We start from the raw sequence: 27961 nt of genomic DNA, 5'->3' as shown, positions 1-27961 counted from the left end.
GGTCAAAAGAAAAACAGCTACAGAAAAGTTATTTTCTCAGATATCAACATCAAGCAGCTGCACTAGCCGCAGCCCAAAGAGGCAGGCTCAGCCTGGTCCCCATGGGTGTGTTCGGGGGCCGGGTGGCAGTTGAGGGGTGCTGAGGGTGCACAGACTGGGAGCTCTGGGCTGTGGATGGGCCCCAAGAAGTGTTTTTGTGCATGAGCTAGATGGGGACTTTTTTGGTGACATCTATTTTTTTCTGACTGCCAAAGAAATGATGTGTCTGTGTGTGTGTGTGTGTGTGTGTGTGTGTGCGTGCCTGCACACACACACACTCACATATTCACAGGAGAAAATTGAATAAATACAGAGAAGCTCAGTGAAGAACATTACTATCCCTGAGTGTGATGTTTGGTTGTGCCCAGAAATTGTTACTGTATTTGTTTCTGGAGTGATGTTGGGTGTACTGGGATCCAGCCATCCGTGGCTAGGGTGTTATGAGAAGACCCTATGTACCTGTTCCCTTGCAAGGACTGTCTTGCATGGAGGGTCAGGTGCCAGGCACTGCCTGCATTTGCAACTGGCCAGACCCGATGTTTAGGAGTTCAGGTGATCATAAACGCCACCCGTACTCTGGGCAAAGTTGGGGCTGTTATCCCTGGTGGCTCACCTTTGACCTCTAGCCCCCTTCCCCTTAGGCTGCCCTGAGATATATATAAGTAGTTTGCAGGGATTCTAGGCCCAACGTGCCCCACAGTGGGACAAGTAGACCAGTGCCCTCAGGGCTGTGGGATGGAGGATCCGAGAAGGCCTGGGGTGGGCGGTGTGGAGAAGGGTGCAGAGCCTGTGCTGGGGTGGGCAGAGGAGCGGGGTCATCCTCTCCATTCAAACAGCTGTCTTCCTCAATTGGAAGTCACCCTCACTCCCTTCAACTCCCACCTCCCAAGTGAAAAGCCCCAAGATAGCTTTGGGGTTTGGTGACTGTATGGGGTTCCCAAATATTTCAGTCTAGATGGGCTGTTTGTCTTCACAAGAGGGCCTGGGTCGAGTTGTAGGGCATTGGAACAGGCGGGACATGGAGGCGCTCCGAGCGCTGGAGCCGAGCAGGGCTGCGGGGGGTGGGGGGGGCAGCAGGCTGGGTGCGGGGGCTGAGCGGGACGCGGGGCACCGTGCTGCTGGCCCAGCCAGGCTGACAGCAGCCCTCAGGCCACCGCCCCAATGCGCCCCCTCCGCCCGGGCCAGGGAGGGGACGGGAGGAGGCCGGGCGGGGCGGCACTGCCCCCCCCTCCCCCGCGCCTCCCACCCGGGCCCGGGGAGGACCGTGTGAAAATGAGGCTGGGGCTTGGGGGGCGGGCGGGGTTGGGCCGGGGGTGGCGGCGGCGGCAGGCAGGGCGCCCGCACACATCTCCCCACGCCACCGCCGCCACCACCCGCGTTCCGCCGCCTCTGCCCGCAGCCGCCGCGCCATTCATGGGGGTCGCGGGCCGCAACCGTCCTGGGGCTGCCCGGGCGCTGCTGCTGCTGCTGCCGCCGCTACTGCTGGCGGGGGCCGTCCCGCCGGGCCGGGGCCGCGCTGTGGGGCCGCTGGAGGGTGAGTGTCCGGCCGCTGAGGCGCACCTGGCACGGCGGACAGGGCCGGGAAGGCTGTCCAGGTCCCCGACGGGGTCCGGAGCTGGGCGCGCGGGGCTGGGGGCTGGCAGCTGCAGCTCCGCGGGACCCCCGCTTCCCCAGGGAGTTCATCCACCCGCCCGGCCAAGACGCCACGACCGCTGGGGCCAGAGGCCCGGGGCCTGAGTCCCGCGGCCCGGCCTCGGACCCGGAGCTGCTGACAGTTCCCGCCCCTGTCGGGATGCCTCCAGAGCGCCTGCTAGTCAGCCCGTCGCCGGGAGCAGGCAGGAGGGTGCTGACCCGGGCCTCGGGGTCCCACGCCTCAGCGTAGGTGGGGAAACTGACGGCTGGGCTGGACACATGCGGGAGGCCCTGGCAGCTTTGCCCTTTCTTTCTCTGGGGACCGGGAAGTTCTGCTGCTGGCTTGGGGGAGGGGGGTGCCCCGGAGACTTTCTGTCAGCGGAACAGCGCCTGTTTGAGGATCTGGGAGTTACTCTGAAGCAGCCACAAGCCTAGGTTTTCAGCAGAGAACTCTGGACGTGCTGTGCTAACTGGACTTGTAATACTTTCACGACGCTTTTGTTTTTAATTAACATCCTGGAGTGGTGTCAACCCAGCAAACACTTCTGCCAAGGCGGGTTTCCAGGTTTAGAGGATGGGCAGGGGGTGGGAGTGCCGGGGGCCGCTTCTCAGCATCTGAGAGTTCAGGATGGCATTTGCTCCGATCCCGGGGCAGGCTTCCCCCAAGTACTCTAAACCTGCGGGGTGCAATCTTTTGGTTTCCCTGGGCCACAGTGGAAGAATTGTCTTGGGCCGCACGTAAAATATACTAACACAAACAATAGCTGATGAACTAAAACAAAAAAAAGTCATAATGTTTTAAGAAAGTTTATGAATTTGTGTTGGGCCATTTTCAAAGGTGTCCTGGGCTGTGTGTAGCCCACAGGCAGTGTTGGACAAGCTTGCTCTAAGCCCTGAGAAAGCTGACAGACAGCTGCTTGGCTAGGTACTGCACTGGCTTGGCATAAGGGACACAGACGCAGTCTGTTGTCAAGACATTGACTGGTGGAGAGAGAGGAAGACAGTAACAACCCTGCACGACATATGCAAGGACATACACATGGGAGCACTTGGTGGGGGCACCTACACTGAGGGTCATGGCAGGCTTCCTGGAGGAGGTGGATTTGAGCTTGAGTCCTAAAGGCCAGTGGGTGATGGTGGGGGTAATTTCACATAAAGGGTACAGGCTATTCTTGGAAACAGGGGCCCAGAAACAGTATGTTTCATCCCAGGGGTCCCAAGCAGTTGTAGCTGGTGAGGAGTGAAGTGGGGTGGGCTGGTGGGGATGATGCTAGACAGGGCTGAGGCCTGATCACACCTGGCTGGGAGCCTGTATCAGGTGCCAGTTGTGCTCTTTTGCAGATGTGGATGAGTGTGCCCAAGGGCTAGATGACTGCCATACCGACGCCCTGTGTCAGAACACACCCACCTCCTACAAGTGCTCCTGCAAGCCTGGCTACCAAGGGGAGGGCAGGCAGTGTGAGGGTAAGTGCCTTGGGGACCATGTGGGGGGACAGCAGGGAAGTTCCCACCTCCTTAGTTCTTGCAGTGGCTAACTTATGTTGCTAAAAGTGCTGCCTCTTCTCTTCCTTTTCCCCAACCCCCAAATCATATCATCTACTCCCTGAAATGCATTTCAGATTTTGGACTGGAAACATTAGGTCTTCCTCAGAGCTGCTCTCGTGGTTTTATCTGGCTCTGAAATATCCTTTTGTCTAGCTTCTGGAAAAGAAAAAAGATGTGTTAGTATCTTTGGGTTTCACTCCGTTTTGGGACAGAAAGTAAACATCCATGCTGATTAGGAGAGCCATGCCTGCCAGAGCAGGGCTGATCCTGCGCCTCCCTGGGGTGGTTTGTACCCTTGCCCTACAGTCTGAGTGCTAGAGTCTTGCCCTCCCCTTCCAGGTCAGGAGGCTCCATCCTGTCAATGGCTTTGCAATGTGCCAAGCCTTAGAGTACACTAAGGGCCTTCCTTTGGAGTTACAAGTTCACTCTGGAGAGATGTGTGCAGAGGGACATTTTAGCCTGTAGAGCTCCAGGTCTGAGAGCCTGTAGTTTGGACTCTGCCATTTTACAATCTGGACTAGAGTCATGAACTGTGAAGTTCAGAACTGGCTGGAGACTGGACCCTTGAGGCTATTCCTGGAGATGGAAATCATGACACATTGGAGCTGGCTGGGCTCTTCAGGTAGCTCTGGTCCAATCACATTACTCATTTTACAGATGGGGACACTGAGGGCCAGAGGACTTGTTGCCATGAACACACAATTCGCCTGTAGGTGAAAGAAAGTCAGGTCCCCACCCCCAGCTGTGTCCCCAGCCCTGCATTTCCCATATTTACCCAGCCCCCTGCTGTCCCTCTTTGGATGGGTGAGATATCCCACTATCTATATAGTCATCCCATGTGAAGAAGTTAGATGAGGAGCACTGAACTCATCTCTGTGTATCCCTCTTTGCTCCTGGACCCAACCTTGACAAGCATGTTGGTGGCCCTTTTCACTTTGAGAGGTTTTAAACTCTTTATAACTTGGACTTAACTTCTGTGGGAATTGATCTTCTGAATACTTGCAGGATCTAAAGCTACACAAACTTTGAAAACCATATTAACTTATTTAGATGAGGAGGAAAACTTTTTTGAGACAGAGTTTTGCTCTTGTTGCCCAGGCTGGAGTGCAGCGGCATGATCTTGGCTCACTGAAGCCTCCTCCTCCCTGGCCAGGAGTTCAAGACCAAGGGAACTCCTGCCTCAGCCTCCCCAGTAGCTTGGAATACAGGTGCCTGCTACCACATCCAGCTAATTTTTGTATTTTTAGTAGAGATGGGGTTTCACCATGTTGGCCAGGCTGTTCTCAAACTCCTGATCTCAGGAGATCCATCAGCCTTGGCCTCCCAAAGTGCTGGAATTACAGGCATGAGCCACTGTGCCCGCCCAGAGGAGGAAAACTTTTAATGAGTGTCTGTTCTGGTGCCATTTAATGGCCTAGTGTTCAGATCCTGATGTTTCAAACCAATCTGTTTCATGCTATGGCCTCTGAGTCATAAAGCTTCTAAGTATTGGAACAGTGTGTAATACTGTTACTACTGTGGTGCCTGGTATGTGGTAGACACTCAATCAACAGTCTTGTTTTTGAATAAGTGACTGTGTAAGATGGACTCAGTCAGTAGCACCTTGACACAAAGTCTTTTCCAACAAATAGACAAACCCACAAATGAAATATCTAGATACAGAATGTGCAGATGACCCAGTAGGTAGGTGACTGTCAGAGGCTTTTGCAGTATTGTAGCAATGACCTGATCTTCCCTACCCACCCATCTCCTTGTCTTCTTAGCATAGCTAAGACAAGAGATAGGATTTTAAAAATGAACTTTGTTACAAAGGAAGGGAAGATCAAAAGAACATATAGATAGCAAATATGAATAACAGATGGGATTATAATGGGCAAGTTTGGATCTGGTGACATCCCTTGGGACATCATTCAGGGAGCTCCCCTTTGTGCATGAGGACTGAGGCTCCTGCCGTTCCCATCAGAGAAGGTATATTCCTGGTCAGGAGCATGACAAGTGGCATTGGTGATCCATCTATGAAGCAGTGCTCTCTCTCTCTCTCTCTCTCTCTCTCTCTCTCTCTCTCTCTCTCTCTTTCTCTCTCTCTCTCTCTCTTCTCCCCCCCTCCCCTATGTCATGGGAGGCCAAAACATTTCTCTGCTGATTCTTTATACCACACACTCTCTGTATTAAATATTCTATTTGTAGTACTGGAATTACACATGTTGGCACCCTGCTTTGGAAAACAGTGTTTACTTCTTTACTATGTGTATAATTCATGACCTCCAGTTGCTATGTGCTCTCTAGTGGCACAAAACCATGACACGGATTTCATTTGGATAAAGTACACTTTTAGTAAATGATGTTAAATGACAAGTGGCAAGAGTTTTCTTACTCTCGGCTTTTGAGTTTGATATATTTCAGATGAAATTGAATTGCTAACAGTTTATAGTTGATTGTTAAAAGTCTACTATTTAGTTTAAAATAACTAATGATTGACTTGCATCGTGCCAGGTTTATATATAAATTTATTTTAAAATTATATATGATTGTTATTATAAAAAGTCAAATAGCCGGGTGTGGTGACCCCTGTAATCCTAGCACTTTGGGAGGCTGAGGTGGGTGGATCACCTGAGATCAGGAGTTCAAGACTAGCCTGGCCATCATGGTGAAATCCCATCTTTAAAAAAAAGAAAAGTCAAATAATACAAAATGTGTAAAATAAAGAATTAAAGAGCCTCCCATCCATTTATCCACAGGTAGTCACTGTTTACAGTAAGCATACATCCTTTGCATTGTCATTTTGAACTCAAACCCTAGAAGAATTTGATCTTTTAATATTAGTAGTATTTATAATACTAGTAAGTAAGGATATCCCTTTTAGTCTGGATTTCGTGGTATTGGAGTACATAAATGGAAATTTTCTCCCAAGAAGGAAAAAGAGAGGAACTGAGGATTGTAAAGATTCAAAGATGTAGATATACAAAGATGAAACTCCTTTATCCATTTCTTGGCGTATTAATTTTTTTTTTTTGAGACAGATTTTCACTCTGTCACCCAGGCTGGAGTGCAGTAGTGCAATCTCGGTTCACTGTAACCTCCACCTCCTGGGTTGAAGCAATTCTCCTGCCTCAGACTCCCGAGTAGCTGGGACTATAGGTGCGTGCCACCACACCAGGCTATTTTTTTTTTTTTTTGCATTTTTAGTAGAACAGGGTTTCACCATGTTAGCCAGGATGGTCTCGATCCCCTGACCTCATATTCTGCCTGCCTCGGCCTCTCAATGTGCTGGGATTACAGGTGTGAGCCACCATGCCCGGCCTGGCCTATTAATTTTTAAGCCTCTTGGGACCAACCTATGGTATCATTTGGGTTGTGATTATTGTCAGCTTCGCTACTTATATTTAAGTTCAGGGATGGGGACCAAGTTTACTCAGCATGACTAGAATTTTATCTTCCATGAAGTTTTCTTCTGCCAAAATGTCGAAGAAATGTGTGAGCCCTGAATAAGTGTGTTTAAAAATGATGTGATTCAGACATTGCTTTAGATAATCTTTATTCTAAATGATCTTTGCTTGTTTCCTAGACTCTGGGGGAGGGTCTCAGTGATCAATATTTATTATATGATCATACTTCTCTGTTTGTGGAATTGAATTGGTTCATTCATGCCTGTAATCCTAGCGCTCTGGGTGGCTGAGGAAGGAGGATACCTTGAGTTCAGGAGTTTGAGACCAGCCTGGGCAACATTTGTCTCTACTAAAAGTCAAAAAAGTTAGCTGGGTGTACTGGTGCGTGACTGTGGTCCCAGCTACTCCAGAGGCTGAGTGGGAGGATCACTTGAGCCCAGGAGGTGGAGGCTGCAGTGAGCCATGATTACACCACTGCATTCCAGCCTGGGTGACAGAGCAAGATACTCTGTCTTAAAAACAAACAAACCAAAAAACAAAGAAATTGAATCAAGTTTAATAGGGATGAATCTAAAGTTGGTTTTTATACAAAGTGCTATATTTTTCTTTTTAAAAAAACTTTTTATTTAGAAATAATTTTAGATTTCAGTAAAGTTGCAAAAATAGTACCAAGTTCGTATGTGTCTATATATGCCCTTCACTCATTTTACCCTAATGTTCGCAACTTATATAACCATAGCACAGTTATCAAAACCAGGAAATCAACATTGGCACAATACTATTAACTGAAGTATAAACTTTATTCAAATTTCACCATTTTTCCCTACCATCCTTTTTCTGTTCCAGAATCCAATTAAAGTCCCACATTAGATTTAGCTGTTATGTCTCTTATCTTCTCCAATCTGTGACAGTTCCTCAGTCTTTCCTGATGTTGACACTTTTGATGAGTACTGCTCACTTCATTTGTCTTATGTCATTATAAGAATTGATATGAAGCCAGGTACAGTGGCTTATGCTTGTAATCCTAACACTTTGAGAGGCCAAGGAGGGAGGCTTACATGAGGCCAGGAGTGTGAGACAAGCCTGGGCAACATAGTGACATGCCTGTCTCTAAAAAAAAAAGAAAAAATTAGCTGGTGTGGTGGTGTGTGCCTGTAGTCCCTGCTACTCAGGAGGCTGAGGCAGGAGGATCACCTGAGTCCAGGAGTTTGAGGCTGCAGTGAGCTATGATGGCACCACTGCACTCTAGCCTGGGTGACAAAATGAGACACTGTCTCAAAATACAATAATTGATATGATAAGAGAATGTCTTGTGTTTTTTTTCATGATAAAATTGAGGTTATAAATTTTTGGCAAAGCTGCTACAGAGGTGCTGTTGTGTCCTTTTCAGTATAGCACATCATGGGCACATGATGTCAACACGTCCCATTCCTGGTGATGTTAACCTTGATCACCTGAGCAAGATGGTGTTTACTACATTTCTCTGCTGCAAAATTACTATCTTTTTTACCTTCACAATAGTTAACATTTCTTAAGGCAGATACTTTGAGGCCAATATCCTGTTTCTCATCCAATCTTCATCCACTCATGTTAGCATCTGACTGTGGATCTTGCCTGTAATAATTATTACTGTGATGTGTGTCTCCTGGTGATTTTGCATTTTCCTAATTCCTTAAACATCTATTAATTGAAATTCTTCTGTAAGGAAGATTTCTCCCTCTTCCCCACTTATTTATTAATTTACACCACTGTGTACTCATGCATATTTACTTTATTAATCTATATTCACACTAGCCAGAAGGTAGAAGCAAGCCAAGTGTCCATCGACAGATGAATGGATAAGCAAAATGTAGTATGTACAAAATCATATTTTTGGTTTTGTTTTTTTTTTGAGATGGGCTCTTGCTGTGTTGTTCAGGCTAGTCTCAAACTCCTGGGCTCAAGCAATCCTCTCACCTCAGCTTCCCAAGTGGCTGAGATTACAGGCATGATACAATAAAATATTAGCCTTAAAAAAGGAAATCCTGTCACATGCTGCAACATGGTGAAACTTTGAGAACATTGTCCTAGTCACAAAAAGACAAATACTGTTTGATTCTACATGTATGAGATACGTAGAGTAGTCAAAATCATAAAGTCAGAAAGTAGAATGGTGGTTGTCAGGGCCTGAAGAAGGACAGGGAAGAGGAAATGAGGAGTTGTTGAATGGGCATAGAGTTTCCGTTTTACAAATAAAAAGAGTTAGGGAGATGAATGGTGGTTTTACAATATTATGATTGTCTTAATTATATTCAACTGTACATTTACAGAAAGAAAAGAAAAGATACTGCCAAACTGTTTTCCAAGGTGGCTATGTCATTTTACATTCCCGTCAATGTCCTGTCAACCATGTATGTGTTCCCATTTCTCCACATCCTTGTCAACATTTATTATTGTCGTCTTTTTAATTATTACCATTCTAATGAAAGTGAAATGGTATCTCATTGTGGTTTTAATTTGCATTTCCCTAATAACATTGACCATTTTCCCATGTGCTTATTGGCCATTTTGCATATCATCTTAGCTGAAATGTCTATTCAAATATTTTGCCAGTTTTAAAATTAGGCTATTTATCTTCTTACTGAGTTTTAGGAGTTCTTTTTCAGTTCTGTATAAGGTATGTGATTTGCAAATATTTTCTACCAGTCTGTGGCTTGTCTTCATTTTCTTAATGATATCATTTGAAGTGTAAACGTTTTTAATTTTGATAAACTCCAATTTATTAATTTTTAAAATTGTGACTGTATATTTGGTACTATATCAAAGAAATTTTAACCTTATCCAATGTCTTAAACGTTTTTCTTTTTTTCTCCTTTTTTTTTTTTTTTTGAGATAGAGTCTTGCTCTGTCACCCAGGCTGGAGTGCAGTGGTGCAATCTTGGCTCACTGCAGTCTCAACGTCCCAGGCTCAAGCAATCCTCCTGCCTCAGCCTCCCAAGTAGCTGGGACTACAGGCATGTACCACCACACCTGGCCAATTTTGTTTACTTTTTGTAGAGATGGGGTCTCACTATGTTGTCCAGGCCAGCAACTCCTGGGCTCAATTAATCCTCTTGCCTCAGGCTCTCAAATTGCACCCAAAGATCATGCCCAGCCATCCCAATATCTTAAAGATTTTTCTCACATATTTTTTCTGAAAACTATATTGTTAATACTTATATTTGGATCTCTGATTCATTTTGAGTTGATTTTTATATATGGTATAAGGGTCTAAAGTCATCTTTTCAAATACAGATATCCAATTATCCCAGTGCCATTTGTTGAAAAGACAAGTATTTCTCCCAATGGAATACCTTAGCACTTTTCTTTCAAATCAAGTGACCATAAGTAGAAGGATTTATTTCTGGACTCTCAATTCTGTTCCATTGATCTGTACATCTGTATTTATGACTGTACCATGCTGTCTTAATATCTGTAGGTTTATAGTAAGTTAAAGTTCCCTAAATTTGTTCTCCTTTTTCATATTCATTTTTGCTCTTCTGCATCTTGAATTTCCATATAAATTTTACAATAAGCTTGTCAAGTTCTGCAAAAAAGTGTCCTGAAATTTTGTGTGTGTTTTTGTATTTTCTTTTTTCTTACATGAAGATAAAAAATTCAAATACTCTTTTAATTTTGATTTTTTTCATTTAATAGTATATCCTAGAAATTACTCCAAATCAGTTGATAGAGATCTTCCTCATTCTCTCTCTCTCTCTTTTTTTAACAGCTGCATAGTAGTCCATGGAGTAGAGGTACCATAATTTATTAAACTATTCTTCTATATATGGGCACTTAGGTTGCTTCCAGTATTTTGTAATTAGAAACAACACTGCAGTGAATAACCTTGTGCATACTTGTTTTCCTGTTGTTAGAGATGTCTTTTCAGGTAGATTCCTAGAAGTGGAATGGCTGGTTAAGAGGTAAGTGCTTACATCTTCACATCAAAGAAATAGCATCTGTCTGGTTAACTTCTGTTTTATTCCTCAGACATCGATGAATGTGGAAATGAGCTCAATGGAGGCTGTGTCCATGACTGTTTGAATATTCCAGGCAATTATCGTTGCACTTGTTTTGATGGCTTCATGTTGGCTCATGACGGTCATAATTGTCTTGGTAAGGAAGGCATTTGGAAATGCCAGTTTTCCTTCTCCCACCCCTTTCTTTCCTTTGGCGAAGGCCTCCTTATGAAGACAAAAAGAGGCTCAGGGCCTTGTGTTTTCTGCTCCCTTAGAAGTTAGACTCCATGATAGAAAATGAGGTAAAATGTTTTAGTTTTATGTGATCATTCATAACATAAATCTTCTGTTAGTCCAAGGAGGTGGGTGACATCATCATTACTACTCATTGACTTTCTAGTGTTCACTTGTCACCTTTTAAGCTCTTTGGTCTTGTGTTGAGAGTCCTGACTTACCTGTTTTTTCAATGCTATTAGTGTTTCTATTTTAGAATTAGGAAAACTCCTTGTCCCAAAGACTCCAAATGTGTGCTGGGGTTACAGCCAGCTAGAACCCCGTTTTTTTTCTTAAAATAGAAACTAAAACAGAAATCTTCCATGAACATCTTCCTAGTATTCCACAAAACAGAAACATCTGTTGGGGTTTTATTCCCTGAGTTAGTGACTACAAAGTGTTGTTTGCATTGATTCCTTATGCCAGGAATAAAATAGAACTTAGAAGCAGCTAGAATCTGCATGGGGTTGAGTGTTGGACAGTCTTCAAGGAGGCAGCATACCTGGCAGGTAGGTATTTGTGATTTGCTTTTGAAGGTTGGTATTAGTTGTACAGAAGAACATCATGGGAAAATATGGCATCAGGGTCCTTTGACACTTACGACCCTTTGTATGGATAACCTGCTGAAGTCTACTTGGCCAACAAAGGAGCAGTGGAGCCAGGCCCTGGCTCTGTGGGAACAGCCATTGGGATCCCCACTTATGGTGTGGTAGGAATGGCCCTTTGATTAAAAGCTTTGAGATCTGCACAAAAGGAACTAGAAAAAGTGCAGGTGGAACTTGTGTGTTGTGTGTTGGGGCTCTGGGTGGAGGAGAGGTTATTTCCATTTGGGACTTAACCCTCATATGACCTTTACCCCACATCAGTGTCACCTGGAGCTCCACCCTGAAGGACTCTGTTATTTTCTGTCTGTGCCCTGTGTGAGTTCGGGCTCACCCCATCTGCATTCAGTTTTTATTTTTGGAGTGTCTGGGAGTTCGTCATAGCGATTTGGTTTTGTAGCAGTGGTTCTCAACCCTGGCTGCACACTGGAATCACCTGAGAAGCTTAAAAAGCACCATCACCTAGACTTCATCCAAGACTGGCTCTGTCAGTATGTCTGGAGGTGGCATCCAGGCACAGGGTTTTGATATATAGCCAGGTCTGGAGAAGCTCACCAGCTTAGTGATAGACATCTGTGTTTGTGGACACACACTTTTGTATTTATCTGACCAGAATGCATCAGCCAGCTGAATGACACATTTCTGACCGCTTTGGAGAAAAGAAATTGGGGGTTAAAATGGGGGTGGGGGCATGGCAGCTCAGAGGGGAGCACGCCTTTACTCGCAACCAATCCAGGAGTTGGTGTTCAGGGAGATAGACCTCTCCTGGTTGCCTTGAGTCCTTGCCATGGAACACCTAGGCCAGGTGTTCCAGCATGGCTCATCCTCTGGAATGTGCTTCCTTCACCCTTTGGCATAGACAAGAGCAAGTTTGTTAGGCTTTAGGGGATGGCTTGAGTCCCATCAGTTTAGTCAGGCATCTGCTCGGTAGTGTGGGAGGACAGATGAACTGTAAGATCTGAAGCTTGAAACCAGATAACAGATATTTAAATGTGAGGTTTTTTTTTTTTTTTAAATGGATATGCCCAGGAGCTAGTGATCAGCACATGAGAAATTAGACTGGAGAAAATAAAGTGCTTTTGTATAAGCCTTCTCCTTGAGCCTTTGTTGTCAGACTTTTCTGGAAGTTTCTCTTCTTTGGCTCGGGTGATGCTTTCCTGCTTGTTTGTTCATGCACTGAATAGTTAATGAACACCTGCTGTATTCCAGGGTTGTGCTAATTAAAACAAATATCTCTGTCCTCAAGGAGTTTGCAATCTAGTGGAGGTAGATAAGTAAAGGATTTTGAGGCTGCAAGTCGGTAAGTGTATCAATACAGCTCTGCACCAGGTATCACAGGCAGAGTGGGAGGAAGGTCCCCTGAGGCCACCCTGACAGTGTGGCAGATGGTTTCCTCCCTCCCTCCCTTTCTGCTGGCTCCTTCCCTGGAGGCTCTTGGGACTCCTGTCATCTCTGCCTCCTCCCTACCCCTGATAGGGTCCAGGATTCTACCTCTGGCTGTGTCTCCCTTCTGCTCCCTTTCTCTCCCTTCCTACACCTGCCTTTGTTCGCTCATCAACATCCACCACTGTATCATCAGGCAACTACAAATAAATGATTTACAAAGCTGTACTTACATTTCCAGTTTCTCATCCAGCCTCCCCACTCAGGTTTGCCACTGCCTACTGGACCTAGCCCTACATTTCAGCATTTCAGACAGATCACCCCCATGCCTTGGGGCTCAGGGGCAACCATATCTCCATTCCCATTTCTGTACCCAGTACTGGCCTTCCTTGTTTCCCTTCTGGAAGGCTTCGGTGGCAAGTTTCTGTCCTCTAATGACACCCACCCTGTAGCCCACAAGGCTCCCGGCCCTGCAGGCACCTTGTCCACCTGGTCATCTTCTCTGCCTTGCTTCCCAGCATCCCCAGCAGCCCCAGTGCTGTCCCCACTAGCGCTAGCTGTGGCTGTTGCAGGTGCATGTGTGAAGCTGGACTCCAGGCTGCCCATTCTTCCCCTCCCACTGTCCTGCCCTCAGCAGCTGCCTTGTGTTTCTCAAATTGAGGGCCAGACTCTGCCCTACTCTAGTGCTTCCCAGCTGCTTCCCAAATTAAGTAGGCACTTCTTTGCCTGGTAATCAAGATCCCGAAGTGTGATTCCAGTCTGTCCTCCCAGCTGTATCTCCTGTAAACTCCCTGCATGTGCTCTATGCTCTAGCCAAATGGGCTGACCCACTGATATCTGAATATACTCCATGCCTCCCAGCCTTTGTGCTACTGCTCACACTCTCTTCCACCTATAATCCCTTCTCCCCTCCTTTATAATTGGAACATCCTAAGGGCCCCTCTTTCATTAGCTTATCATTAACTGATCCTGATAAACCACAACAAGATGGGACTTCTTTCCTTGGTACCACCTTTTACCTTATCTCAGAACCATTTGTATATTTGTCTCTTGCTGAAGGGCATGCTCCTAGAGGGAAGGAATTTTTATTTTTTTTAGATACAGTCTCACTCTGTGGCCCAGGCTGAAGTGCAGTGGTGTGATCTTGGCTCACTGCAACCTCCACCTCCTGGGTTCAAGTGATTCTCTTGCCTCAGCCTCCCAAGTAGCTGGGATTACAGGCATGCATCACCACACCCAGCTAATTTTTGTAATTTTAGTAGAGACAGGATTTCACCATGTTTGCCAGGCTGGTTTTGAATTCCTGATCTCAGGTGATCCACCTGCCTCGGCCTCCCAAAGTGCTGGGATTACAGGCACGAGCTATTGCACCTGGCCAAGGGAAGGAATTTTACCTTCCCTCATCTATATTTTGCTGTCTCCTCTAGCACCATGCTTTGGAAAGAGAAGGTGTTTGACAAATATTTACTGAGCTAATGATCTTGTGTTCATGTGGTGGTCCTGGCCAAGTGAGCCCCAGACCTGAAAGAACTGGGTAGTCATCTGTGGACCTCACTGGCTTTGGTTCTGAGAGCTTCTGTGGTGCAGGGACATGAATAGGGACCTCATCTTTGCTTAGCAGGGCCTCTGAGCAGCTGGGTGGGGTGAGGCATTGAAACAGTAACCAAAGCAAAGGCTAATCTCTCTCCCTTCAGATGTGGATGAGTGCCTGGAGAACAATGGCGGCTGCCAGCACACCTGTGTCAACGTCATGGGGAGCTATGAGTGCTGCTGCAAGGAGGGGTTTTTCCTGAGTGACAATCAACACACCTGCATTCACCGCTCGGAAGGTACTTCTGCTCTGCTGTGGCTGGGGGCAGAGTTACAACTGAGACCCCTCCCTTGTGCACACACACACATGCACACACACACTGACTCTAGAGGAGAAGCACAGGGTATAGAAAGTCTGGAGGCTTGAGGATGAGTCCAGACTCCTCCACTGCTGGGTAACCGTGGACAAGTTATTCGAACTTCCTCACCTGGCAAAATAGGTGCACTGGACTGGGTGAGAGCTGAGGTCCTTTCAAACTCTCACATTCTCTGATTCTCGCCTTTACATAGAATGCATTTCAAATATGACTAGATGTCTCAGGAGCAATATAGTAGATGATCTGCCAAGTTTTTCAAAAAGGTTTTGAAAACCACAGCACCAGTGTCAGCCTGCTCCCTGCTCTGGGCGGGTAGGGAGGAGGCTGGATCCTTCCCATGCAGACTTTCAATGAAGTGCTCTGTTTTCAGCCCCAAGCTAGATCTGGCCCTTCCTTCTTTGTATTTTTGAGCTCTGAGGGGCAGAAGGGCTCTCTCCCTAGACTCTCTGTGCTGATGTCCCCATTTACCATTCCTTCATAAATCTGCTGAAAACTCTTTTCTTCTGATGTCCTTCTTTTCATTCTCTTTACTTTGAGCTTCACTCTGTTGCCCAAGCTGGAGTACAGTGGTGCAATCTTGGCTCACTGCAACCTCCAGCTCCCGGGTTCAAGCGATTCTCCTGCCTCAGCCTCCTGAGTAGCTGGGACTACAGGCACACACCACCATGCCCAGCTAATTTTTTTGTATTTTTTAGTAGAGACGGGATTTCACTAAGTTGACCAGGCTGGTCTTGAACTCCTGACCTCGTGATCTACCCGCATTGGCCTCCCAAAGTGCTGGGATTACAGGTGTGAGACACCATGCCTGGCCGAGTTTATACCTTTTTTTTATTCCTCTGTTACTTAGTAGATTCTTGAGAGGAAGAGGCATTAAATACATGTGGCCCATTATTTTTAACTGAATGTCATCCTTTTAACTCTTCCCTGCTCTTTCTTATGCTAAAGAGTCACATTTTGGTGGCTGTGTTTCTCTCGAGGTTGCATCTGCCTATTTTTAGGGGAAGTGCCCTAAGTATTAGCCTGTTAACTCCTTTGGGCATGTGCTGCTTATTCTTTCCCATAACTTAAGAACGAGGTCATTTTAAGTTCTTCTGTGTAATCACAAATTTGTGGATTGTTTTAATCCTGGTCTTAGTAACTTTTCAAGGGTTTCTTCAGAGAAGATTATTTTTGTCTCATTTTCCAACGATGATGGGCTCATACCTTATACCTAACTGAACACCTGTTTGGCTACTAAGAAAAATTATTAGAGAAACCCCTAGGGACTAATGGGTTTGATGGTTGTCACCCGGAGTCTGCTCATTCTCAGTGTTTGGGGCAGGGAAGTCACACGCACTGGCTTTAATCAGGCAGATTTCTTATCTTGTGCCAGGTGTGATCCTTGATAAAGTAGCAGTTGAGTTTTGTTTTCCTGCCAGGTTCTCTGGGGTCACTGGTGTGCCCTGCATCCTTGTCCAACATAGGCTAAACTCAAGGTGGGAATGAGTTAGGAGGCCAGTGACACAGAGTGATCCGAATCTCAGGGCATCTCTCCTTTTGATTGCTCAAAGCTGCTTCCTGGGAAGTCACTCTGGCTTCGTCTGCAGGTGGCTGGGGAGGGATGTGGGACCTGCAGGTAAAGCCTTGCTTGAGCACTCTTTGTCTGGGTTCCACCCAGTCACAAAGCAGCTGGTAGCAATTAAGATCACCTCTTCTTGCATTTCCAGAGCCCTGGCTCAGCCCTGCTCTCTCCTCCTGCAAGCCCCCAAACTGATTAAGAGACACAGGCTCCTCATAACAGAAGCAAATACAAATGCAGTTCCTTTCTGCAAACTGTTTTCTAAATTTTCTACAATTCAGACATTCTTGGATCCCCTGAAGAGTATTTAAAGTGAACATTTTTGTCTGGAACTAAAACCAAAATCCAAGAATTTGAGTTGTGGTCTGGAAGTGCTTGCTGTGATTTTATGTTGTTTCAACCTGATTGCTTGGCAAATTCATGCGAGTGTCAGCCAACAGATTATAGCAATTGGTATCGGAGAACCTTTTCATCCTAGGGTTTTGATTCTTCAAATAGAACAGCGTGTAAAAAGTTTTCTTCTAGGATTTTCTCTCTGGTGTGCACATTAAACTCTATGAAATCGTAGGCTTAAAAACCCACAGTGGATACCTTAAAAGTGATTAAAAGAAGGTAACACAGGAAGCTAGTATTTTCTAATGCTGTTGTTGTTTTTAATTTACAAAATGTTCTTTAGGGCATCGTAATCATTGATTCTGAGGGAAAGCTCAAGATATTGATTTTTTTTATCCTTAGAGACTCCAAAGCTGTGATAAAGATACTGTGTGTTTTCACCCATATAATGAGGGTAGGCTGGAGAGAAACACATCACCCCAGGCCCTCCTTTGTTCCTATTCATGGGTACTCAGGCTCTCAGAATGAGCACTCCTCTTTTGTTTTGTGTGTTCTGAGAATATTTAATTGGTGTACTGATGCCTTTTCAGAGCATCGGGGAAGGTGTCAGGGTAGCGAAGCGGAGGCTGTGCTTTCAGCAGGGCCTGTTACCCATTTTATGTCATGTTTTCCTCCCAGTTCACAAGGCATATTTTTATTTCGTTTCCAGAAATAATCTTCAGTGGAACCCTGATCTTGGGGTGCACCAGAATGGGGGATTTTCAGTGTTTCTGAGCTGTTTCCCTTCTGGTGAACAAACCATCCTGGACTTGACAACCAGGCCAGTTTTGGAAAGAGCTAGGGCCATTTGCTGGGCTGCCTTGTTTGGAACAGATTAATGTGCTCACCCCAGCAGTGGTCTTGTTTTAAGTCAGGGTACTATGAAAGGCTTTGAGGTCACCTCTTGAAAGGCCATCATTTCCAGAGCCGTGTAAGTCTCTATTACCTCTTAGTAACTTCAGGTGTAGCTTGAAGTGGCAGGACATCAGGTGGCAGGTTCTCAGTGTATCACATCGGCATCTGGCACACAGGCATTCTTATGTAGAAAGATTTCTTGTGTAGGTGAATTACTCTGAGGCAGTAAAGGTCACTTTGTAAATGTCTTACCAGACTTGTAAACAGAGTGAAAAAGCAGCAGCAGCGGCAGCTGGCCTGTTTGGGAGTGTACTTTCCAGGTATTCCTGCTTGGGCACTATTGTATTTACCCTCGAGTGCTGGTTATTTCCCATGCTCTGCTGACCCAAGGACAAACACAGTGCTTGCTGGGCCTTCTCAGGAGGACAGAATACTGCTTCTGAAGGCTGCTCTCTCCCCCTGCGCCATCTCAATACTGGGGAGCACATCACATCTTCAAAAATTACCAGCCAGAGCAAGAGAAAGCTTTCCACCAATCCAGTGCAAGTCTCTTTCTGTGTTAATTGACAGCCACCCTTGGCATGGATGAATGAATCCCAGCAACCAGCAGACTGAGTGCTGGACTGCAAACAGCTCATAACTGTCAGGCAAAAGAGCAAGAAGGTTTTAAGAGAGACTCTGGAAAGTATGGGATATATTAACCCCTGCACTGTCTTTTGGAATAGAAATGGCATCTGTTTGTATTAAAACAATTGTTCCAGTTAAGCACAGTTTGACAGCTCTGCCGTGGGAGCTGGAGAGAGAACTTTGACTTCATTAGAACCTGTTGGCCAATGTTTTAGGGGCACAATATAGAAGAGTGTTGGATTCTAGAGAAGTGAAACAACCTTTTTGTATTTGTGTTGAAAACAGTGCCCTTCTAGTATCAGAGAGTGTCTCGTCAGTAGAGAGCCAGTAACAACCAAGTCCCTACTCAGAGATGTTTTAGAGTTGCATTGCACAAACACAAAGAAGCAACATAGGAACAGATAATTAATAATGCAGTACAAACTGAGCTGATGTCTTGAAAATACTCTAGGGTATGAAAAGAATTCCTTCAGAATCTGGCAGGCAGCAGGATCTCAAAGAATTGGTTTTGAGATTAGGCAGAATGCTGGTAAACCACACGGGCATTTATCTTGCTAGTGCCCCCTTATTTAGATGTGTGCTGAGCTGTGCAGGAACCAGAAGCAGCTGTTCCCCTTCCCACCATCATTACTACAAGGTTGAGCCTAATAGTAATTTAGAGTATACCTCAAAAGAATTGTACAGCACCTACCACGTGCATGAGCATGCTCCCTCCTTCTCTCTCTGCTCACTCTCTCCCTTGCTCTGTTCCTGTTGCTGTTGCTGTGTGACACTGTCTGTCAGAGACTTATGCCCTGAGGGAGGGACCAAGGGAGTAGCTGAGGGTGGTCAGATAAGAGAGATCCCTGGGCATGTGGTCCATGTGAGAATGCCAAAATGCCGCAGTCACCCTCACCTCCAAGGGATGGGATTGGTTGGGGTGGAGAGGGAAGTTGAAATGTTTTCCAAATTATCTTCAGGAGTATGTGAAAAAATTGAGAGTCTTGATCATTCTATCTGCACCTTTTCTTAGGAGGATTCTCCTCTTCACATTCTTGATCAGCTCTTGGGTATAAAGACATGGCAGAGATGAGAGTGTGAGTAGTAGTTCCTGGGGTCAGCAGGCTCTGATCCTGTACCAGATGGAGAGCTCCAGTGTGTTGGAGGGCTCCCATCTCATTAGGAGAGTTGAGACATCATATCTCTTGGGTGACAGAAATTTTTCATGTTGTTGATTGGCCCAGATTGATTTTAATGACATATACTTTTCACGTGAGGGGCTGATGGAGACCTAGGCAGACAGGTCTGTGGGCCTCTCTTTAGCCCTTTGCTGCTCTCCAGGGCTCAGGATTCTGACCACAGCCTATCACCTGTTGTGTGCTGCTGTTTTACAGAGGGTCTGAGCTGCATGAATAAGGATCATGGCTGTAGTCACATCTGCAAGGAGGCCCCAAGGGGCAGTGTCGCCTGTGAGTGCAGGCCTGGTTTTGAGCTGGCCAAGAACCAGAGAGACTGCATCTGTAAGTATGGGCCAGTGCACAACTGCCATGGGAACCATTGTATTCAAGATGTTGCCTTCTGTGGCCCAGCTCAGAAGCACTACCTCAAGGCCTGGCTGTAGCAGCAGGGAAGGCAACTGGCATGGGATACCAACCTCTACCAAGTACTTGTTCACTGCAGAAGAATAGTCTCCCATAGGGAAGGAAAATAATATTATATTTTATTTTGTATTTATTATTATTATTATTATTTGAGATGGAGTCTCGAACTGTAGCCCAGGCTAGAGTGCAGTGGCGTGATCTTGGCTCACTGCAGCCTCCACTTCTTGGGTCCTGATTCAAGCAGTTCTCCTGCCTCAGCCTCCCAAGTAGCTGGGATTACATGTATGCGCCACCATGCCCAGCTAATATTTGTTTTTTTAGTAGAGGTGGGGTTTCACCATGTTGGCCAGGTTGGTCTTGAACTCCTGACCTCGTGATCCACCCACCTTGGCCTCCCAAAGTGCTGGGATTACACGTGTGAGCCACTGCGTATTTTAAAAGGAACTCTTCAGGAGGAAATGAAATTCAGGAGTAAGGAACATGAATGCTGCGGAGCAGTTTTCCCTGTTGCTACAGAATAAAACCAGATTTCCTCATCTGGCAATCACAGCTCTTTGCCACCAGGCCCTGCTTCCCTCATCCACCGCTTATGCCTCCTTTCTGCAGACACTAGGCCTCTTGCATTGGAGAACAGCCCAAATTCTTTGATGCCTCCAGGCCCTTCCCAAGCCCTCCTTCCTTCCTGGCATGGTAGACTCTCACTCAACCTTCAGTATTCTGTTTAACTTCTAATAAGGATAAGCATAATAGCTACCTTTTGGTGGGGAATTTATTGTGTACAAAAGCTTGTCTCAAGATATGCCATATCCCATTTAATTCTTACAAGCACTGCCCTGTGAGCTCGGTATTATTACACACGTTTTCAGTTGCCAGAGTTGTGCAGAAGGTAAAACAACAAGGTCACACGGAGAGTGAGCAGCAAATGAGTGTTCAAATCCTGGCCTGTTGAGCTCTAAAGCTGTGCTCTTGATCCCCATGCTACCATCCTCTGTTATCAGAAGCCTCTGGGGTGCTTCAGACAGGGCAGCCATTTCGCACTTTGGCTCCCACAGCACTTTCCTCAGCTGTGTAGCTGTGGGTTGACTTGTGTGTTGATGTGCCTGTCTCCCAGCTATGAGCCCCTCCAAATCAGGGATCTCGTCTCATTTTTCCTCTCAGTCCGCCCCTGCTGCCTCCTACGGGATGCTCTCAGCACACCTGTTTAATGCGTGGGTGAATGAGTGGTCTACATGATCAGCCACGGCTGCAGCACCACGATGTAGTAACAAAACTCCACCCATGAAACAGGAAACCACTGGCAATCCATGGTGTTCCTAAAGTGTGATTTATGCCAGGGGAAGTGCTGAGGGGTTCCCTTTAGGAACATTCCCAAAGCCATGGACAGAAGACCCTGGCCATTTGGTGGGGACAGGGGTTTATGGTGAGTAAGAGATGAGGGGACAGTTTCGCTGGTGAGGGACTTCTTTCCATTGTCTCCCTCACAAAGCAGAGCGCCACCTCAAAGCTGTCCAAACCAGGGCTGGTGCCACCATCATACTCAAGCAACGGGTTCTGACAGGCTCTTGGGGCCCTCAAAGTCAGACTGTCCCTGGGGGCTTCCAGTGGGCTGAGCAGAGTGGAGACCAGTTATCCCACCTCTAGATCTCTGAAAGGAGTACCCAGGCCCTCCAAGACTCCCTGTGCGGTGAGACCCTTAACATTTCACAGTCTTTCAGGGGACAGTTGCTGAAGGGGGAGCGCCTATAAACTTGTTTTTAAAGACTTTAAATGTCTTTAAGATAGCACTGCTCAAATAATGTTGTTATAATATTTGAGGAATTAATAAAGAAAATATAAGATCTAGAATCTCACCACATAACCAGCTGTTTCGATTTTTCATATTACTATTTAGTTGTTATTTGTATGCATACACAATTTTTACATACCTATAATCACAGGATACCAAAAATATGTAATTAGTTCTTTTAAATTAGAAAAATTACAGAGTGCCTATGTAAAATGCAAACACTCCAAAGCATATAAAGAAAACATCGCCTGTAATCCCAGCACTTTGGGAGGCTGAGGTGGGAGGATCACCTGAGGTCGGGAGTTTGAGACCAGCCTGACCAACATGGAGAAACTCTGTCTCTACTAAAAATACAAAAATTAGTTAGGTGTAGTGGCAAGTGCCTGTAATCCCAGCTAATTAGGAGGCTGAGGCAAGATCGGTTGAACCTGGGAGGCGGAGGTTGCAGTGAGCTGAGATCATGCCATTGCAGTCCAGCCTGGGTGACAAAGCGAGACTCCATCTAAAAAAAAAAAAAAGAAAAGAAAACCTATAGTTTCCCCCCTCCCATTTCCCTTGCCAGAAGTAAACACGGTTAACAGTTTGATGAGTAGATAGTTTTGTAGTTGGCTTTTTTTTTTTGGCCTATCATCAATGCATTCATACATAGTCTTAATAATTACTGGTTAATGTCACATTAATTGTGTGCAGAATCATCCTGTGATTATCTTTCCTTCTAACTAATCTAGATTGAATCTGATGAGAGAAATTCTGACACATATATATATATATACACACACACACAAATTAAATATTGTCTGTTTTATTCCAGCATAAACTGCTATAGCATTTTCCAAAGCCCCCATATAGCTGTATTGATAGGTAAACTTCTTTAGATAGGACAAAGCAGTGGTCTAGAATCTATTGGTATAATTTCCCTTTTATGATAAAAATCTCAGCTGGGCATGGTGGCTCACACCTGTAATCCCAGCACTTTGGGAGGCCAAGGCAGAAGGATCACAAGGTTAGGAGATTGAGACCATCCTGACTAACACAGTGAAACCCCGTCTCTACTAAACATAAAAAAATAAAATAAAATAAAATAGCTGGGCGTGGTGGCACGCACCTGTAATTCCAGCTACTTGGGAGGCTGAGGCAGGAAAATCACTTGAATCCAGGAGGTGGAGGTTGCTATGAGCTGAGATCACACTACTGCACTCCAGCCTGGGCGACAGAGCCAGACTCCATCTCAAAAAAAAACCCAAAAACCAGCCCCCCCCAACTCTCCCATCTCCCTCTTCCTGTATGACTTTGTTTAAACCCATGTTTCAGCATTGCTATGATTTGTGTTATAACTGTCTGCTTACACAGACACCACAGGGTCTGACTCGGAGTTATCTCTTTCATGCACCATGGCTCACATGCGCTAGATGTGCAAATATTTGCAGAATCAAAATCAGAGTTTCTCTGGAGCAAACACAGCCCTGGTTGTGGAAATCTCAATGCTTTATGTATTGATTCATTTTGCTCTCAGTGACCTGTAACCATGGAAACGGTGGGTGCCAGCACTCCTGTGAAGATACAGCTGACGGCCCAGAGTGCAGCTGCCATCCACAGTACAAGATGCACACAGATGGGAGGAGCTGCCTTGGTGAGTGGTGACCCCAACACTGAGTGAGGGTCTGCCCCAGCCTGCCTGTCCTCTACCCCTACCCCTACCCCTTAATGGTGTTTAGCACAGATGCAGGCTGTTTCCGGTGCATTTGCCACCTACCCAGCTTATGGCACCCCCAAACAGGCCCTGCGCTGCTTTGCATGCTGAGTGGGAGTGGTCTCGGCCTTCGGGGAAGGCCCCTCTCTCCCTGTGTGACCTGGGAAAGCCCTTCCTCCTCTCCTGGACCAGGCTGCTCCTAACGCTGGTATTCTGGAGACTGGTGCAACACATCCCAAGAAGCCAGGGCAACATGAAGTTAGAGCTGTTTGTGATCATGCAGCACTTCCGGCCAGCAGGAGCCTGGGCTGCATATTTCTGGTGGATGCCTGCCCTGCCCTTCATGGTGTGTCCTTTGCTAGCTCCATTTTAGAGGTTTCCAGGCCCAAGGCTCTTTTTGTCCTGGACTCAGGGGACTGGAGTGAATCTGAAGCTTGCATTATAGTGTTTTTTTGGTCAGTGCAATATACTTCCAAAATCTTTCCATGTTTAATGTTTGCTGAGGATCTACGGCCCTTTAACATACTGTGTTTCCCACAGAGCCTCATTACAACACATTTTTATTTCGTGAAGAGAGTCACATATCTTACATTGTTCTCATGTCTGGGATTTCAGCAACTATGGTTGTACAGGGAATGAACTATCTAACTCATTCAGTCTGAAAACTGTGCTCTTTTGCTTCTCTTGTAGAGCGGGAGGAGACTGCCCTGGAGGTGACAGAGAGCAATGCCACATCAGTGGCGGATGGGGATAAACGGGTGAAACGGCGGCTGCTTATGGGTAGGCGCCTTCACTTCTCACTTGGCTACTGCCATTGTCCCTTTCTCTTCCCAACTTATTGCATCAGACCTGAATGTGGGAGCCACATGCCCTCAGACCAGCTGGACCGGGGTGAGCAGCCCCTGTGAAGCCAGGGTGTGTGTCCGTTCTTCACCAGTGCTGTTGCTGAATCACCAACTAAGCAAGACCCCTGGTTTCATGGCCATCAGAATAATCAGGTTAACATCCCAGCACAGCCCCCACCTAGCTGTAAGACTTGGCAAACTTCCCTGAGGTTCTGTTTCTTGGTCTTTCTTTGAAATGGATGTAAGAATCTACTTCTTAGGGCCAGTGTATTCATCCATTTTCATGCTACCATAAATAACTGCCTGAGACTGGGTAATTTATAAAGGAAACAAGTGTAATTGACTCAGTTCCACTTGGCTGGGGAGGCTCAGGAAAGTTACTCTTATGGTGGAAAGCAAAGGGGAAGCAAGGCACCTTCTTCACAAGGTTGCAGGAAGGAGAATAAATGCAGGAGGAACTACCAAACACTTTGTAAAACCATGATATCTAATGAGAACACACTCATCATGAGAGCAGCATTGGGGAAACCACCCCCATGATCCAGTCACTTCCACCTGATCTCGTCCTTGACACAAGGGGGTTATGGGGATTATAACTCAAGATGAGATTGGGTGGGGAAATAAAGCCTGACCATATTAGTCAGTATGCTCAATTAAAATAATAATATGCAAAGGTGCCCAGAGTCCAGTGCCTGGGACTGAGTGGGTGGGCAGTGAAGTCAGCTCTCTTCCTCTGACTTCCTCTGAAGCAGCCTCTAGCTCAGAATGGTGGCTAGTCCTTTTTTGTGTCCACTGAGTCTTCTATTTCTGACTCAGCTGATAATGGTGGAGAGATGAATGGAGAGGGGCAGCACTTGGCTGTGGGACAAGGGAAGGCCTGCCTGCAGGTCCAGCAGTCAAGCTGGAGTTGAGCAGAAATAGAGGTGGTGGCGGGGGGGGGGGGGGGGGGGGGGGGGGGGGGGCGGGTGGGAATCAGACAGATCCTTTGGTGCATTAATGCTTTTGGAGAAATGTTGTGAACTGACTCGCCCCACGTTGGGCGCCAGCTGTTGCGAACTGACTCGCCCCACGTTGGGCGCCAGCTGTTGCGAACTGACTCGCCCCACATTGGGCGCCAGCTGTTGCGAACTGAACGCGAGCCCGGGAATCTCGTCCAGCTAGAGGGTCCCAAACCTGGAAGAGAGCGCGCGCCGGAAAAAAAGGAGACAGAAAAGGCGAGGTCTGGAGGGCTACACGCGCTATGCTCATGCAGCAATTTTATTTCTGCAATGTGTTTCATTATATACTTTTCTGAAGTTAAAGTTGTTTACACCAGATTAATGTACTTAAGTTACAGTAAGCAAGTTACGCCCAGTAAGTAAGTTAAGCTCAGTAAGTAGGCTACGCCCAGTAAGTAGGTTACTTCCAGTAAGTAGGTTATGCCCAATAGGTCAAGGTAAGTAAGTTACAGTCACGCCCTGTAACACAGGTCCAAAATGAACACAATCAAGCAATAAACCATAAGAAGCCGAAAGTAGACACAATGCCTCCCAAATCCTCATATCCATAAAGTAATGTCTGTTAATTATTTAGAATAACATAGCCCCTCTCTTGGTTCCTGCTTTCCCTCAGCTCGACTCCCCCAACCGGGGATCTGTGTCCAGGCTCAGGCTCACCGTATGGCGAGGCCCATTTCCCAGGGGCCTCACGTGGGAGTGATCCCCACAGATCCCTCAGAGAAAGTTTGGCTCAACCTAAACAAAACCCATCTTTTGACAGTTTCTGGATTTAACAGTCAGGCAAGATATACGGCCATTCGTTACCAAGCAGTTAACCTTTCTGAGCTGTTTTCTGTTCTTTAGAAATAATCATTTTTCATTGTCTTAAGTGAAAATAGTACATTTGAGTAACATAGAAACTTAATTACTTTTAGGCTTGTAATGAATTGCATCATTTCCTTGTCTCATAACTTCCTGTTTCTTCATCCCATTTGCCAGAGACAACAATATTCAATTCTTCTAGTTTTCTTCTTCTGATTCCTCCTCTCCCATATTTCTGAAAAATGAAGGGTATACAGTTATTTCTTTCCTTCTTTTCTTTTCTTTTCTTTTTTTTTTTTTGAGACAGGATATAACTCTGTTGCCCCCAGGCTGGGGTGCTATGGTGTGATCATGTCTCACTGCAACCTCCATCTCCCAGGCTCGAGGGATTCTCCCACCTCAGCTTCCTGAGTAGCTGGACTACAGGCATGCACTGCACCTGGCTAATATTTGTATTTTTTGTAGAGAAGAGGTTTCGCCATGTTGCCCAGGCTGGTCTTGACTTCTGGGCTCAAGCAATCTGCCTACTTTGGCCTCTCAAAGTATTTGGATTATACATGTGAGCCTTCATGCTTGGCCTTAGTTATTTCTTGATGTGTCTGTTTTAGGTGATAGATTTGAAAGACTAGGCTTTAACTCTCACTGCTTCCCCACTCAAAAGACACACACATTTGCTCTCTCCCTATACCCTTCAGATAGTCTTCTCATGATTTAAGTCAATATTACGTGCTTACATTATTCTGACTTTGTATAGCTAAATATGATTCACCTGAGTCACGTAATGTGCTATGATTATATTTTCTTTGTTTGCTTAGTTTTCTAAGTACCTCTTACCTGTTCTTTTACAAATTTCTGACATAAAGCTATAAAACACTTTTTAATGTGTTCAAACACAGTGTAGGTAACTTATCAATTCAATTTTCTTCGTAAAAAATTTCCTCAGAGGCTTCCAGCCTGCCCTAGCAGGGCCTGGATATCTTGGCTGAGTGCATGTCTCTCATCTGGATATTTACCATCAGCCTACAATTCCTTTTGCCACTCTCCTGTTGAGAGGATCCTTCGTCTTGTCTCTCGTTAGTTTATCCAGTGAATTAGATAGAGGTGTTTAAATATTTGCATGCCTGAAAATGCCTTTATATTCTACCTGCACCCTTTACTGAGAATTTTGGCTCAGTGTAAAAGTCAGAGTGGAAAGAATTTTCCATCACTGTTTTGAAGTTAGTGCTCCATTGTTTTCAAGAAGGCAATGTTGTTTTGAGAAGTTTAAACTCATTTTTATTCTTGATCCTTTGTATGAAACCTGCGAAAGCTTCTCTTTGAACACTTCCAGGATCTTCTCCTCGTCCGCGGTGATCTGAAATTTTACAATAATGTTCTTTATTGTGAGATTTTGCCCACCTATTGTGAGTACTTTTCAATATCAACATTCAAGTCCCTTGGTTCTGAGAAATTTTCTTACATTTCTTTTCTTTGACAAATTTCTTTTTGTGTTTTTTTTTTTGAGACAGCTCACTCTCTCGCCCAGCCTGGAGTGCAATGGTGCGATCTCAACTCACTGCCACCTCCACCTCCTGCGTTCAAGCAATTATCCTGCCTCAGCCTCCCGAGTAGCTGAGACTAGTCACATGCCACTATGCTTGGCTAATTTTTAGTAGAGATGGGGTTTTGCCATGTTGGTCAGGCTGGTCTTGAACTCCTGGCCTCAAGTGATCCACTCACCTCGGCCTCCCAAGGTGCTGGGATTACAGATGTGAGCTGCTGCGCCCATCTTCTTTGATAAATTTCTTCACTCCGTTTTTGCTGTCCTTTCCCTCTGGAACTTTTATTAGCTAGCTGTTGTAACTACTGGATTGACCTTCTAATTTTTTTTTCTTTTCTCTCCCTTGTATTTTTGTTCTTTCTCTTTTCTCTCTTTTCTCCTTTGTATTTTTGTTCTGCTTTTTAGGAGAGTTTTCTTTTGTTTCTTCTAATCTTTCCATGGGATTCTTTAAAATTTTTCATTTTCATATTTTAATTTTTCAAGAATTTTACTTTGGTCTTTTGTTTTAGGAACCTATTCTTATTTCATGGATGCTTTTCTTATCTCTGTGAGGAAATTAATTATA

At 45.6% G+C, this 27961-nt stretch overlaps 1 protein-coding gene across 9 annotated transcripts in view; it reads left to right on the top strand.

Moving 5' to 3' along the window:
* SCUBE2 (signal peptide, CUB domain and EGF like domain containing 2) overlaps positions 1-27961 on the top strand; it is an 83841-nt gene that overhangs the window by 8705 nt on the left and 47175 nt on the right. For 7 of the 9 annotated variants that reach the window (XM_078340468.1, XM_035265738.3, XM_009007645.5 and 4 more), the window contains exons 1-7: positions 1149-1573; positions 3013-3135; positions 10611-10736; positions 14532-14666; positions 19530-19655; positions 23036-23152; positions 23903-23992. In XM_078340468.1, the coding sequence (XP_078196594.1) occupies positions 1201-1573; positions 3013-3135; positions 10611-10736; positions 14532-14666; positions 19530-19655; positions 23036-23152; positions 23903-23992 (1090 nt within the window). In that variant the 5' untranslated portion in view covers positions 1149-1200. Of the gene's footprint in view, positions 1-1148; positions 1574-3012; positions 3136-10610; positions 10737-14531; positions 14667-19529; positions 19656-23035; positions 23153-23902; positions 23993-27961 lie in introns of those variants that run through there. The other 2 variants (XM_078340467.1, XM_035265740.3) reach the window with 1 other exon arrangement.

This window comes from Callithrix jacchus, chromosome 10, assembly GCF_049354715.1.
Source record: "Callithrix jacchus isolate 240 chromosome 10, calJac240_pri, whole genome shotgun sequence".
NCBI classification, from domain to species: domain Eukaryota; kingdom Metazoa; phylum Chordata; class Mammalia; order Primates; family Cebidae; genus Callithrix; species Callithrix jacchus.
The sequence above is the reverse complement of the archived record's forward strand: the minus strand, read 5'-3'. Positions and strand labels throughout refer to the sequence as shown.